Genomic DNA, 16312 nt, shown 5'->3' on the forward strand with positions numbered 1-16312 from the left:
ATTTGAGAGAGAGTGCATGAGTGGGAGTGGGGAGAGGGGTAGAAAGAGAGGGAGAGAGGATCCAAGCAGATTCCCCACTGAGTGCAGGACCCACTGAGGCTAGATCCCAGGACCTTGACATTGTGCATGACCTGAGCTGAAATCAAGAGTTGGATACTTAACCAACTGAGTCACCGAGGTGCCCCTAGATTAAATGTGTGTGTGTGTGTGTGTGTGTGTGTTTAATATGTTTGTTACTTATGTCTTTCCTTGGGTAAATAGGCTATTAGTGTCAGCCTACTTGTTTTCAGCTAGTTTCATCCTAGTAAACTAATCAAATATATGGGCCCTTGGGAAAGCAATTTTGTAATGTAACCTGCTGAATGTTAGTGACTCAATTAAAATGAGTTTTTGTCATTCCATTTATTTAACCCCAATGCATCAGGGTGACTTAGATGTACTGGCTTTTCCTCATCTGGTTCTAGTAGATTTTAATTCTTTGCCTAATATGTCCTCCTTAAAGACTCCCTTAATCTCCCTGAAGCCTCTCAAAATCCAGTCAACCCTTCCTCCACTTTCTTAGTCACAAAATTATAGTAGAGTTTCTGATACTGAAAAGAGGGGGAGCATGGAAGTAGGTTTCCTGTGTTTCATCCAGGTAGGAAAAGATTCTAACTCAAAGCAAAAAAGTGATAACTATTACCAAGACCTACACCCACTATTCTTCAAACAATGTTTGTTATACTTTCTGGGAAAAGACAAAGATTGAGAATGCTCACATAAGACTCTTCCCTGGACTGAGATTTCTTTGCTCTCTATCCCATCAGGATTTAGCATTTTGGAAGACCCTCTCCAAAGGTTTTCTTTCAGTAGCTACCAAAAATGAAGTTAGTTTTTCTAGAAGAGGGGAAGAGAGCAGAAGACACAAAGTGGTTTAAAATGACACATATGTTGAATATACCAGAAAGCTCTGTGCTAAACCTGATGCTCTATCATCTATTAACCCCCTTATTAAGCACATTTGCTTCTCTTGCCTTTATTCTATTTTGGTTTTCACTTTAACCTTTATATTTCTATGTATATCTATCTATCTATCTATCATCTATCTATATCATTTTATTTTATAAACCAGGGTCTTCAAGCTAGGGCACCTCTACTTCTGAAGTGTAATGTACCCCTGAGGGTATATGCAAGCTCTCAGAGGGGATTGTAGGCCCAGATAGTTTTAAAACAATCAATTTCTGCATATTTAACTTCCTCTGACCTCTTGCCTAGAATTGATCTACCTGAAAACTTGTCTGCAGTCTCCTCCATGATGGCTGTGTCTCATTTGGCAAAATAAAGGCAGACCTCTCCCTCTTCCTGACTACATATTACCCCAGGGTATAAAACCCTCTTAGGTACAAAGACATCATCATAAATATTGTTGAGATAGTAGATGACTCAAATGTAAATAATACATCGTCTTTCAAACTAGGCGATTTTTTTCCCTTTGTTTTCATAAAAGTGAAGGAAGAACCTAACTAGTCAGGTTACGAATCACTAGAAATAATTATTGATGATAGATCATAGTGTGGGTTCTAGAAAGTAAGTAAGAAAGAATTGAAATGTTATATTGTGAAACAATGCTGAAACAAAACTTCAAATTTCATGTATATAAAAGTTTTTTTTTAATTTAATCTATATATAAAAAAAATACTTTCATCTATAGGGGAAGTCCAGGTGGTTCAGCGGTGGGGCATCTGCCTTTGGCTCAGGTCATGATCTCAGGGTCCTGGGATCAAATTTTGCATCAGAGTCCCCACAGGGAACCTGCTTCTCCCTCTGCCTGTGTCTGTGCCTTTCTCTCTCTCTGTCTCTCATGAGTAAATAAATACAATCTTTAAAAAAATATATCATCTATAAGAGTAAAGAATAGGAATAGAATTTATGCTAGATCTGGTTTCATTCTAGCAAGGAGTAATATCCATATACATGATGTAATTGGGTAAAATGTATAATTACTTCATTAAGAAATACGTTTCCAATAAATTTTATTCATAATCTTAATAAGAATCTATCAACATTTATGAGTTATGTTTTGCTCCATTTGTAATAGTCATAGATGCTTTAAAAAGCTAATTTCAAAGTGTATATGCATATTCTTGCAAAGAAATAGATGAGGTGATAAAATTCTATGAAGGAAATAAAGTGGAATGCAAGTTCAAAGAAAACAAGGAATGATAAAATTTCTTATTTTTGAAGGGGAGCTGATTTCATGTATTTTAAAATGCATAATGTGGGCATTTAGATTCATTGACTACATTAAGAGGGGGAATATGAATTTTCTTTTAAATTATCAATATCTAAGTAATTTTAAATTTTATGAGAAAATGATAAATACCTATTTAAATGTATGATTGAGTACATGGATTCTCAAAATTCTTTTGGAGGGTGTATAAGCTACATAATCATTTGTGTGAAAAAGATAAGGTATAAATAAAGTAAAAAAATAAATAAGTTTGGGACACTGAGCATCAGTAGAGCCCTGGAGATAAGAGCAGGTGTGTGTACTTTCGGTACCGCCAAGAGTGTGTTTCTGAACAGGCTCTGAGTTCAGTGTTCTTGGGATTCTTAATTAAGACTTATCCTTTCCAATCTCATTATGCTTTTGAAAATGTATGCTTCTGAAAAGGCACGAGTGGTGGCCATTTAGTTATATTATGTTACCAAAGGAGTTCACAAGTTTTCATGAGTTTTCACCCAAAGTTGCATTTGATTTTCCCTAAGATAATAACAATTAGCTAGCTTGTATTCAATGTCTACTAATTTCCAGACCAGTGGTTCTCCTAAGAAATTGTTATAAATGCAAACTCTCGTACCCCCAACCTCTTGAACTGGAAACTCTGGGCACGGGTCCCAGCAAACCAGGTGATTCAGATGCATGCCAAAGAAGATAATATTTAATATTTACCTAACATCCTGGGCATGAGGCCCTGAACATCATAGGCATTTAATAAGCACATTAGCTATTACTTTTTCGGTAAATAGTTCACTGTAGCTCCTTAAAAGAAATGTTCCAATTTATTTGAGATCCTTGGAAGAAATGGTTCTATGCATTCAATTATTTGTAGGATATAATGACTTCACGTGTTTAAAATCAAACCCATTGTCTTCTACCCAAGACAGATTTTGTCTTCCAAATTCCCATTTCTCCCAAAGGAAAAATACATACATGAAGCTCTCAGGGTCTTAACCAGAAACTTCACTGTTGGAAAACCCATACTGATGATAGGTGCCCACAAGCCTGGACATATTTCTTCAGCCAGCTGCTTCAGAACATGCAATTCTCACCATCAAAGTCACTCTATTGAGCTAAGAAAGTGCATCCACAAATCTTATGTTAAAGCTCACCATGCTCTTCTGAAGGAGACATTTATTAATGCAAAATCATATCAGGGATTCGGGGCAATTAGAACTCACTTAGTAGACCCTTGGTGTCTGGCATTATTAATTGCTGCTACTGCTTCTGCTGATAATGACAATGAGGATGACAGGCATCTTTGTCTGGAAGGAGCTGAGCACAGGGGCCAGCACCTGGGACGTGAGGACGGCTCCACTTCCAGAGAAGCTGTGTCCCCCCCAGACATCTGCCTCCACACTTAGCAAACCACCATGAAGTATGTCTCACAGAACAAAACATGAGTTGAGGAGACCCAGCAACTTTCCCAAGTCTACAGACCTGGGAGCAGCAGGGTAACTCCAAGATCAGACTCTGGGAACACCTGAGAGGCCACTCCCCACTTTGCCTTTACCTTGGGGAACTGTGGATGAAAACTGACTTCACCTACTCCGCAACTGGACAGACATCAAGTCCGATCAATTGTCAAAGCCATTTTTCCTTTGAGTTCCTCTCCATTCCCATTGCCCTCCCTCGAATTCTAGAGCCTACTACATACATTCTACTCTCATCTTAACTCGCACCCCTTCTTTCTGCTCATTTTGTCTTTGTAAAACACTATTTTCATCAGTTTGCAATTTTGCAGTGTGTTTTTATTTTTGTTTCACTGTCTTAGTGCAGAAGTAGATTGACTTCGCTGACCCTAAAAATCACTTAAGTAACATGCAGATTCCTACACCCTGTTTCATCGGATTCTGCTTTAGGTGATCTGGGATATGGTACATGGATCTAAGGTGGTAGTGACAAGGCTCTCCTGGTCTAAAAACCATATTCTGAGAAATGTCTCCTGCCCAGAGCATTATATCCAGACTTGGTTCATCATCTAAGTTGCTCCAAATTTGGGGTTACCTTACCTGCCCACCCTTATATAATAGAGAGTAAATGTTGGCAGATTTTTAGCTATGTGTAGGATACGCTAAGAAAATGAGCTTTTATATATATTTCAGAGGATACCAACTTGAACACAGAATCAAAATACCTAGAACCATGTAAATCTCAAAAGTATTTTTCCCCCTTTGAAGAGATAGCAAACAAGAAGCCAGAATGAGGAAAAAAGACAGTACCAAAGCTTGACTCCTGCAATATGAACGACTTCTCCATATAGAGGACCATGATTTTGCAATGAGACCTGGATTTGGAGGTACTATCTTTATAAAACTCTTAGGTCACAATCCATTACAGTGTCAAAATAAAGTTGAAAATCTGAAGCAATAAACACCAAAACACAAGACCATCAATTTAAAAAAAAATTTTTACAGTGATATTCCCTTGAATGAGAACAACTGATAAATTTTAAATTGATCAAAAAAAGATAAATTTCTTTGAGTAAATATCCATACTATTTACTAATTGTAAATAGTGTGTGCTCAATAAATTGTGAATGGGTACATAATGCCAATACAGCAACTTATTCTTTTTTTTTAAGATTTTATTTATTTATTTGAGAGGGAGAGCAAGCACAGAGGAGGAGTGAGAGGGCAAGTGAGAAGCAGGCTCTGAGCAGGAGCCCCAGGTGCAGCTCATCCCAGGACCCTGAGATTGTGACCTGAGCCCATGGCAGCTGCTTGACTAACTGAGCCACCTGGATGCCCCTGAATTTATTCTTTCAACTAAAATCTGTACATTGAAAATAAAATAAAATAAAATCTGTAAATTGGATTCTGTGATGATATTCATTAAATCTCATTGAATAACTTATAAGCTGAATGCCTGGCTTTGGTGGAAGGACCAGGACACCAAATGCATGGCTCCCTAGGAAACAACTGTGTTCAGGTTTTTCTTTTTATCACTTCCAGCAACTTAAGTTGCTCGGAAGGTTGGAGGGCCAGGCCCTGGGCTGAGCCTGTTAATGCACTAGCTTATGCCAGCCTCGCGGGGCCTAGTGAGTAGAGAGAGGTTATGAGATTTGCTCAGAGCCATGAGAAATGCAACACGTGGTGGAACCAAGATGCAAGGGCAGGTAAGGAGGATGGAAAGGGGCCCTATAAGGACATACTGGGAACCAAGTCTTTCCTGCCCTCAGATTGTTTAATGTGCGCCCAGTTGCATCGCCAGGGGTACCAAGTTTTCCAGAAACAACACAGGACTTGGTGGTATCAAGCGGTTAATGGGAAGTCTCCCTCCCCTGCCCCTGCTAAGTCTTTCTGGAGCTTCTGCCATTGACCTAAGTCTCCACTCCCACGGTTCCTGAGCTGACGACTTTGCAGGATCCTCCCAGTGTGGCCACAACAGAAGGGAACGTGAGGCTGGGAAGGCAGGAGCCCTCAGCTGTGGAGCCGGTGCAGCTTTTCCACAGGCAGCTCATTCCTCACGTTTCCCGCGTGGGGTGGGGCGGGCCGCTCGCTGTACTGTGGTCCTGACCCAGGGAAGCTCGGGGGAATGTGGGCACCTCGGGAACTCCTCGATTAGCGGGTCAGATGGTTGTTAACGGTGAGGAATGTTTGTTGTTTTTTAATTTCGTGGAATCCATTGGGTTGCAATTCTAAGGGTCTGGCTTTGATTTGATTAGATTCGGGACTACAACATAAGCATCAAAGTACCTGGGGGATGGATGGATGGATGGATGGATGGATGGATTTATTTATTTATTTATTTATTTATTTATTTATTTATTTATTTATTTGTTTATTTATTTATTTATTTATTTAACAGTACCCTCAGGAGAGGGAGAAGCCGAGTCCCCACTGAGCAGGGACCCTGATGTTGAGGCCTGAAACCAGGACCTTATTTATTTATTATTAATTAATTAATTAAATAGACAGTACCCTCAGGAGAGGGAGAAGCCGAGTCCCCACTGAGCAGGGACCCCGATGTTGAGGCCTGAAACCAGGACCCCAGCCAAAGGCAGACCCTTAAGGGCCTGAGCCACGCAGGTGCCCCCACCTGGGGGTTCTTGGCAGATGACTGAGCCCCACCCCCAGGTTCCAGCTCCCTAGATCTGGCCGAGCCAACAATTAGCATTTCTAGCCGACCCCTGGGTGAAGCTCAGAGGGCTGGCCTGGGAGTCCCTTTTGATGGTCGCTGAACCGCGTAGCCCGCAGCAGGTTAAATCTCCAGGAAGGTGCGCGCGGCCTCCCCACCGCCTTCGGCTGGAGCAAGCAGGAGCGAGGGCGGCCGCCGGCCTGGGCCCTCGGGGCGCGAGGGGGCGCCAGTCGCCCAGGAAAGGCTCGACCCGGGGCTCCCGGGGAGGCAGGCCCTCGGCTCCAGCGCCAGAGGCGGCCCTAATTCCTGGCAGTTTAGGTTCCCCAAGTAAATGAATCCCTATCTCGGAGGAAAGGGCTCCTACGGATCTACTTTGGACCAGAAAGATGCGGAGAAAAATGACTGTGCTTGAACCTGGGCCTTGACGCCAGCGCTCCGGGAAGGTCGCCTCTAGGGCCTCAAGGACCAGCTGGGAGGGAGTTGAAAATGCAGAAGCTCAGGCCCCACGCCCCGGGCTTTGCGAATCAAAATCTGCATTGTAATAAGGTGCCCAGGTGATTGCAATGCACCTTACAACCTGAGGGACAGCTGCTGCAGGGGACCCGGACCCCTGTGCTCTAACCTCAGATCACTTTAAAGCTTCATTCTCCTTCCCTGGTATCACCCCAGGACCCCCTCCCCGGAAAATCATAAAGTGGACCTTAAATTTCCACCTCTTTTGATCTGTTAGAGATACACGTTAAGATTTTCTTTTGAGTGGGAACACTTTTTTTTTTCCAAGATTATTTATTCATGAGAGACACAGAGAGAGAGAGAGAGAGAGGCAGAGGCACAGGCAGAGGGAGAAGCAGGCTCCATGCAGGGAGCCCCAACGTGGGATTCGATCCCAGGACTCCAGGACCAGGCCCTAAACCGCTGAGCCACCCAGGCTCCCCGGGAAAGGCTTTTATTTAAAAATAATAATAATAATAATAAATTAAAATAAAATAAAATAAATAAATAAAATAAAATAAAGCAATTCTTTCCCCCCCCGAGGCTCCATTGTGGGGTCATTAAAAATGCGATTGAAACTGTGCTACTTAGTGGCAGGTGACAAATCATCCCCCGATAAAGGAATTTTTCTGGCAGTCGTGGACTGAGGCTAATTGGCATCCAAATGTCTCATGTGTTCAGGCAGAAAAATCCATACATTCAGGCAGAAGTGTCAGCCTGGTGGCTGCAGAAGACGGCCCTTCCCCTGCTCCTGCCTTGGTCAGACGTGACCCAGTTCTGTTTCCTGGGGGCCACCTTCCTGGGGAAGCGGGTGCCGGGGATTAAGGGGCTTCCACCGAGCCGAGCTCCTGCGGCTGTAGCCTCCTCCTGCACACAGCACATACTGCTTTCCTCTTGAGCTAAATGTGACTTCAGCACTTCCCTCGCCTTAATGTGTTTTCCTAATTAGCTTTAACATTAAAACCAGCTGCTGCTGCAGTGTTTTTTACTTTTATAAAGCATTAGAAGATTAATTGACTCATTATGTGGAAACAGGAGGATATAAATTTAGGGGAGCTTTGTGTTTAACTTGGGCTGTAAATTGCAGCTCATTTTCTTTTTTTTTTTTTTTTTTTTTGCAGCTCATTTTCTTTGCGTTTTTCCTGCCCTTTACATCTCGCATCACCGAAGGCTCTTTTGTTTCAGTCTCAGAGATGATGATTTCTTTGTTTCTCTAAAATGGGATCAGTTCAGCATCTAGACACTGGCCAGGGAGTCAAGACAAAAGCTAAGGCAGTGAAGGCTGCGTGTATAATCTGTGCTTGTCAGACCGGAGGACGAGCCTGGGAGCCAGAGGGACCTGGCTACGTTCCTGCAATAACCAGGCCTCGGCTCCAGGCAAGCTCTCTAACATCTCTGAGCGACTCATGTCATATGTCACATGGAGCCAACATCGGTTCTAGCTCCCTACCTGACTAGTGGCTGTCATGATGACATGAGATGATATATTGTATAATGTATTTTAAATGCTCCATACACATAAGATATATGACTGTTGTTTAACTCTCCTTTTTCCTGCATATATAAAAATACAATTAATGGGGCAGCTCCAGTGGCTCAGCGGTTTAGCACCACCTTCAGCCCGGGGCCTGATCCTAGAGACCTGGGATCGAGTCCCATGTCGGGCCTCCTGCACGGAGCCTGCTTCTCCCTCTGCCTGTGTCTCTGCCCCTCTCTCTCTTTAAGTCTCTGTGTGTGTGTGTCTCATGGATAAATGAAATCTTTAAAAAAAATACAAGTTATGATCTATCTTTACATATACATATAAAAAAAGACTATAAATGTGTGTGCTACTACCTACATATTGATCCTGGGAAATCAACACATAACCATACCGGTTAACATTTATTTACTTTTACTATATTCCAAATGCTTCATATATGGAATTAATGAAAGTATTTGGGAAGTTCTTATTCGTGTTGTTATATGCATTACTGATCCGGGAGATGCTGAACAGGTTGGTTGGTAAGATGTTTGAATGGTGTTAGGTTAAGGACGTGACACGCGTTCTTTCGTCTAGCCTCAAGGCAGCGCTCTTAGGTCAGTACCGTGGATTTATTTCCCCTATTTTACAGATGAACAAACTGAGACTTAGAGGAATTAAGGGATGGAAGTTTGGCTTTAATTCCGGTTTGGTAGCTAGAATTTCCATGATTTTTAATCCATCTGCTTTAGTGCTACCTGCCCTCTGAGACTCAGCTCCTGATCTATAAAAAGAATGATACATGGAGCTTACATCCAATTCCAAAATTCTGTGATTCTGCATCTTACCTTTACATGGCCCTTCCCCTCCACACCGTCCTGGAGAGTATATAGATTCCTAGACCTTGGAGTGAGGTACACATGGGCATGGAGTTCAGAGGAGCCAAAAATGAGGTCAGGTGGCATCCGAGGGTAGACACTTTTCTTCAAAATGTTTTATAATGTGTTGTGCATTTAAAGCACAGTACGACGGAGCTTTGTTGAATGATATGCACGTGTATATCACATGTAGCACATCCAGACATTATTTAGCCTTGGGAAGGACGTTTTCTAGCCCGACCCTTCTCAATCTCAGAATCTTTTTCTTTTTTAAAGATTTTATTTTATTCCTGAGAGACACAGAGAGAGGCAGAGACACAGGCAGAGGGAGAAGCAGGCTCCCTGTCGGAAGCTCGATGCAGGACTTGATCCCAGGACCCCAGGATCACGACCTGAGTCGAAGGCAGATTCTCAACCACTGAGCCAACCAGGTGCCCCTCAGTCTCAGAATCTTAACTAAAACAGCCACCTGGGGGCCACCTGGGCAAGATTTCTGTTTCAAAAAGTGTTGAAAGTATTTTTTTTTTTAAACTCGGAATTCTACAGACAATAAAATTGAATTAAGAATTGGTCAGTAGGACAATAAAACATGAAGACTACATGTATAAATGTATAAACTATTGTAACATATGCACATGTCAAATTCCATGCATGATACTAAATAGGGGAGTTGTTAACATCAGTTCACCCTCACCCCGGAAGTGGTGAAACCCTTCATGAGGTGTAACAAGGGTATGTCTGGGCCTCGTTCTGGTCTAGATCCTCTTACGGTCTTGTCATCCACATGCCGACATCCCGGTTCATTGAGACCCAGCTGCCAACAAGTCTTAGCACTTGTCTGAGTTTTCTCTGATTCTAACTTTCAATACGTTCTCATCATGCACATTTCTAAGGATGTTTGCTTCATCCCAACTGCAGGCTTTGCTGACTGGTGTCAGAGACATTTGTGAACGTGCGGGGTCCCTGTGTGGCACTCTATCACCCGCCACGCACTGCCCAAGTGACTTTGGCAAGAGAGAAGAGGCTCCCACATCTTTCAGAGTCATGAACTCCATGAGCTACTCTACTCGCTGACTATAAAATATGATCCTTACCATAGAGAATACATCATTCTACATACCCTTAGACATGTTTTCGAAACATTTTTCCTTTTTAAATCACCACTCGCTAAAACAAAAAACAAACAAACAAAAATTGAACACACTACTTCCATACTCTATATGAAGGAAAATATTGAGCTGGTCTTAAGCAAATGTGCGATAATTATTGAAACATTTATTTATACATGTGCCTTTTTATTGTAATTGACTGTATAATAATATATCAATAGAAAAATGGAGAAATTTGTTGTTAAAAAATTTTTTAAGTAATTCACTTGTGACATTGATCTTTCCTGCTTTCAGTGTTACCAAAATAATTATAATGATTTCAGAGTATATCATTTGTTTTTCTTTCTGAAGGATCTCCGGTGCCAATGGGTATAGATGTCCAGGTTGAAAGTATTGACAGCATTTCAGAGGTTAAGGTAAGTTTCTCTATCAGATATTGGTATTTTCCTGAAAGGATAGAGAATAGTATCAAAATCACTGGTGTTTTCATAAACCATTTTAATTATGTATGTTACCGCTATGTATTTTTCCTACTTTGCTTCATAGAGTTGAAGTTACTTTGCTCTCCTTCCACTCCTTTCTGCTTGAAATTTAGATTTTATATATTACTTTTATAATATGCAAATACTACAATTAAAATGTAAAAGAAAGAAATGTAAAAAAGAAAGAAAAAACAAGGTAGGGAATCTCTTAAGGAAACTGGACCTAGAAAATATAAATCAATTGAATTGTAAGATCAAATTATCTTTATATATATTTATATATATATATATATATACTTAATTAATATTTTTATTTATAGGGATTCCTCCAACTAGTCATTGCCATCTAAATGCTGACTGAATGAAAAATTATAAGACTTATAAAAATTCCAGCAAATTCTAAACAAAATTTTCTATGACTTGTTATTTCTTGTTTCCATTTTCAGCTACTGTTTTTCTAGTCCTTATCATTATCAAATTCAATATTTATTTCAAGTTTAAATATGGAACTTCCTTCATTTGAACCACCCTACTCCCAAAGTGAATAGCACCAAGAGTACTCACTACTCAAAAATACCTTGTTTAGAACATTTTGGCTCTTCCCTGACCAAAACCAGCTTCTACCGACATTTTCTTGAGCCTGTTGTACTCCAGGAACAAGTACTCATTTCCTTTATCCTGGCGTAACCTCTAAGTTATCCCTGAATGACCCGTCTGCATCTAAAATTCTCATGGTCTCCACCCCACTGCCCCTAAAACCAGAATTCACCCTTCTTACCTGAATAAGGGTGAGTATCAGCTAAAACTGCACTGGGTTCTCCATGCCCAAGGTGAAAATGTGTTCTAATTATCAGTGACCCCCAGTGTTGGCCTCTTTTGCTTCTCATTTATCATCTTCCCACCCCGAATTCACTTTCAATTCGTTGAAGTTTTACCCCACTCTTCGTCTCAACCTGCTGTGCATCCTGCTCTCTCATGATAGTGCCCACTAGTCGTGATTTTGCAGTATCACTGGAATGTATAAATGTATAAACTATTGTAAACTAATGTCTGCACTTGTCTTCATAAGCTCAGTGGTGACCTTCAGATCAGACTGAGCACCTGATTCTAAATATATGCTGACTAAAGCAATCCCTGCAGTAACCCACACAACTCCCTGAAGTGTTATGGGAATGAATGAATCATTCTGTTTATTTGCCCTCACCCTAATTCAAAACTACTCATGGCTGATGCTCCCAGACTAACCTAGATAATACAATAATACAAAGTACCTCTATTCTGAACCTTAAAAAAAAGAACCGAACTAGCTCATCATTAACTGCTGACTTATTTGTAGTTCATTGAGATTTGTTTTTTGCTTGTATAATAAATGTCAAGTTCTGTCACATGTGCTACTTCAAGAATAATCTGAGTATTGTTGGGAAATAAATGATAGGAAGGAGTAAACAGTTGTAAAAGGTGAAACACATCATCATCATCCACACCCACTGACTTGGACATAGCTAGGGGAGTCTTTGTTCAAACAAAATATTAAATGTAGTTTCTGAGAGCCAGACAAGCTCAAAGTATTGACTGACCTAATTTTTTTTCTGCTAAAATAATGTTAATAGAGCCCCTACCATCCTTATCTCTTTATAATTGGGTTACACACTAATAAATAATTCAGTTCCCTGAGCCATACTGGATCAGAAGCTCAGGGTATTAGCTTCTGGGGAATGTGCCATTTTAACAAATTCATGGCTAAGTCTTTTGCACAGTAGAATTTGAGAACTTCTTGGTATTCTTTTTGTCTCTCAAGCTGAGGAAAATCATTTCCTTCTCAGGATCTCTGACAGCATGCTTTCTACTAACAGCTCTAAGAAATACTGTATCTGTTTTTGTGGGACCATAATTTATTCAACTTGGAGAAGGGGCTTTTTTAAACAAAAATAATACAAATTTATGGATGCAGAAACCATTATAAAAGTGAACATTCATTTACAATGAAATGAAAAAACTAAGTGAAAATAAAATAATGGGCCATGTAGTTCCAAGTCCTTTTCTTCTGAGATCTCTTTAGGTGACTTATCAGTGCTTATGTAGAAATGTTTCCCAGTTTTAACCTGGCTTCCCTTTCCCAACTTGAATTCTCTATGGTTCGTAGAAACTCAACATTCACCAGACTCCAGGTGAAGGAGAGGTTCTGCAAGTCAAGCTCACTGGCTTCATCCTAAATCTACCTGAAAATACAATATAAGCCATTCACATTATAGGTCATTAACATCCATGCCCATCAGTTTAGGACAAATGGTGTTAATTGGTCATCCTGAACCATCTTCCTACTGGCTTTGACTTGTCTCTTTTTCTCTCTGCCTAGGACTTTACAATGATTTTTTTTTTTTTATCTCAGACATTACTGGAAAGATGAGAGGCTCCTTTCCTAGCACAACAAACAAAAGCATGACCTTTGATCGTAGATTGATCAAAAAGATTTGGGTGCCTGACATCTTTTTTGTCCATTCCAAAAGATCCTTCATTCATGATAAAAAAAAAAAAAACCTGTGGAGAACATCATGCTTCATGTATACCCTATTGTAAACAGTCCTCTTCACTCTCAGGTCAGGAGGGCTGTGGACCATCATAGGCTTCCCTATAACCAGGGAGGTCTACACCAAAGCTAGTGGATCTCACTACTAGCTAAGCTCACAATATTACTTACTGTCTGTTTAGTGATGCTGAAGATTGGGACAAACACAGAACATGTGATTTTTTTTTTCCTTGTTCTAACTTCCAGATTTTAAAAAATAGTTCTCTATCTATCTACTCAACACATCATTGGGGATTGATAGAAAATAAGGTTGGCCAGAGCAGAGTTGAATTATGGAAATCCCTAAAAGTCTGGCCCACAATTTTATAGGTGCACAAAATTGCTTTTCTTCTTTACTAACTGCACATTGACAAGCAATCTCGGAATCTTGGATTAACTAAATAGCGTTCTTAATTATCTCCTTCATTTTTCACAAGAAAGTATAGTCATCATTCAAATTACCACTAATTTGTTTACTCCCTTTTCACTTCTTTAATTCAAAATATTTTTTTCTGACACTATGCTATAACAGCCCTCCATCTTTTACATACCATATGTTCTTTTAGCCTAATGCATCCTGTACATACTGCGGGGCTTATAATTGGTAATTCTAAAGATGCTTAGTAAATCAGGTTTAATTCATTTTTTTTAATGTCTTAGAAATCCCAGAAAGACTCTGTAGTAAGACTGAAAAAAAAAAAAGGGTTCCCAAATGATATCCATTGTCCTAGTCCTTGAATCATGTGAAAGTCACTTCATTTGGCCTTAAAAAGAAAAAAAAAAAAAAAAAGATCTTTGCAGATGTGATTAAGTTAAGGATCCTGGGATAAGAAAATTATTCTGGATCAGTTGGTTGGGACCTAAATGCAATCAATCATAAGAATCCTGGTTAGAGAAAGGCAATGTGACCATTAAGACAGAGATTGGAATGATAGAGCCACCAGCACAGGAATGCTAACAACTGCCGGAAGCTGTAAGAGGCAAGGATTGACTTTTCCCCTAGAGCTTCTGGAGGGAACAGGGCCTTTCTGCCACCTTGATTTCAGTGCAGTGATACTAATTTCAGACTTCTGGCCTCCAGAACTGTGAGAGAATAAATTTGTGTTGTTTTAAGGCACCAAGTTTGTGATAATTTGTTACAGTGGCAATAGTAAATTAACACAGATTCTTTTTGTTCATTAAAAAACACCTTGCTCACTTTAGTACAAAGGTGATAGGGTCATATTTGCTGTCAATGTTTCTTAAAAATATAATGAAAGTACAACTTTCGATAGAACTTTTAAGTCAGGAGCAACATGGGATTCTGGTAAGTACTGGAGTCGGGCCTCACGAGGAATCAGAAGCAGCATCTGGCCAAGGAATCAACTTCTTAAACCTTTTAACTTTTTAAAATTAATTATTTTGATGAAAGAATTAATTCAGTAGATTGTCCTTACCCTGCACATTCCAAGGAAGGATTTCTGGCTCCTTGGAGATAATCTCTAATCCCTCAAAATATCCTGCCTGATAAGAGGATCTTTGTTGACCTTGAGGCTTGGGCCACACCAGATAGTCCCTGCTAACAATGAGATTTATGGAGCAGGCTTTGAGTTACCTGGTATCAGCTTGACCTCTGGAGGGGCTGGAGACCAACGTCGGCTAGACCTATGTGACCACCTCTTAGTTAGTCATTTGGACCTCAAGGCTCACGTACCTTCCCTCGTTGGCAGTACTCCATGCATGTGGCCATTTGTCACTGTCCACCAGACACAACAGCTGGAAACTTGCTCCTGGCCCCTACTGGCCTCTACCCTCTGTGCCTTTTCCATCGCTGATTTTCATCTGTGTCCTTTCGTGGCAGTAAGCCATAGCTATTAGCGTAACCACTTTGATGAGTCCTAGCAAATCATGGAAACTGAGGGTGTGGTTGGGAAATCCCCAAACACAGAAAGACTCAAAATTGTTGTCCACACAGCTCTTCTAGCTGACACCAGAGTCAGTCTAAGCCCGGAGCCAGGTTATCCAGTTCTAGGATTGGTTCTGACTCCATCTACGAACAAAGATGTTCTCTTTGACCAAACTCTGCTAGGCTCCTCTGAACTTTCTTCTCACCTAGACCCTGACTTTTGAGCTTTTGTGTTTATCTCTGCTAAGTGCCTTTAGCCAGAATTCTCCCGTCTTCAATATCTGATCACCCTCCAATCTGATCATATTCCTCATCCTCCACCACCCCAGGTGATGTCTGACCACAGTGTCCCACCTTCAGCAAGAATCCTGTTAGGTCCTTTTAGACAGATTCCCCCTCCCCTCCCCCTGCCCCGTGATGTCTCCTCTGAGTAATGTAGCCTGCTCCTTGGCTATAAATTCCGACATTTCCTTGTTGTATTTGGAGTTGAGTCCTCCCCTCTCTCCCTTGTTAATAAACCAAATTATAGTAGTCCCCCTCAATAAAATCTTCCTTACTATTCTTTAACAAGTGCCATAAATAGTTTTTTCTTTACCACCTCTTAGGCGATCACTTTGCTGATTTACACCTATGAAGGAGGTAGATTCAAAGACTTCAGAGGTCCCTTCTGTGCACATCTATTTTATGAGAATCTTTTAAAAATATAGTATAGTACTGTGAATACATTTTCTCTTATGACTCTTTTTTTTCTTATGACTTAATAACATTTTCTTCTTTCTAGCTTTGCTGTAAGAACACAGTATAAAATACATCTAAAATATGTGGTAATTGACTTTATGGTGTTGGTAGGCTTCTGGTCAACAGTAGGCTCTTAATAATTAAGTTTTTGGGGAGTCAAAATTTACGCAGGATTTTCAACTCACAGAGGTTGGCACCTCCAACCCATGCATTGTTCAAAGATCACCTGTGCCAGGGATATGCCAAAATGACTATGTTTTGTGACACAAAATCATCCATATACCTCCCTGGCTTGGCGTTTTGCTGCATGACTATTGACAGTAGAATTCAACCCGTGGAAGATAAAATGATTCTAGTTCT

General features: G+C 40.5%; 1 protein-coding gene across 1 annotated transcript in view; it reads left to right on the forward strand.

The window, feature by feature from the left end:
- The window catches only part of GABRR3 (gamma-aminobutyric acid type A receptor subunit rho3), a 48800-nt gene that overhangs the window by 9703 nt on the left and 22785 nt on the right, over positions 1-16312 (forward strand). Inside the window, 6 exon segments of the mRNA XM_055316044.1 lie at positions 4446-4559; positions 10633-10714; positions 13141-13176; positions 13178-13286; positions 13289-13336; positions 14033-14059. Coding sequence (XP_055172019.1) covers positions 4446-4559; positions 10633-10714; positions 13141-13176; positions 13178-13286; positions 13289-13336; positions 14033-14059 — 416 coding nt within the window.

Source organism: Nyctereutes procyonoides, unplaced genomic scaffold, assembly GCF_905146905.1.
Source record: "Nyctereutes procyonoides isolate TBG_1078 unplaced genomic scaffold, NYPRO_anot_genome, whole genome shotgun sequence".
Lineage (NCBI taxonomy): Eukaryota > Metazoa > Chordata > Mammalia > Carnivora > Canidae > Nyctereutes > Nyctereutes procyonoides.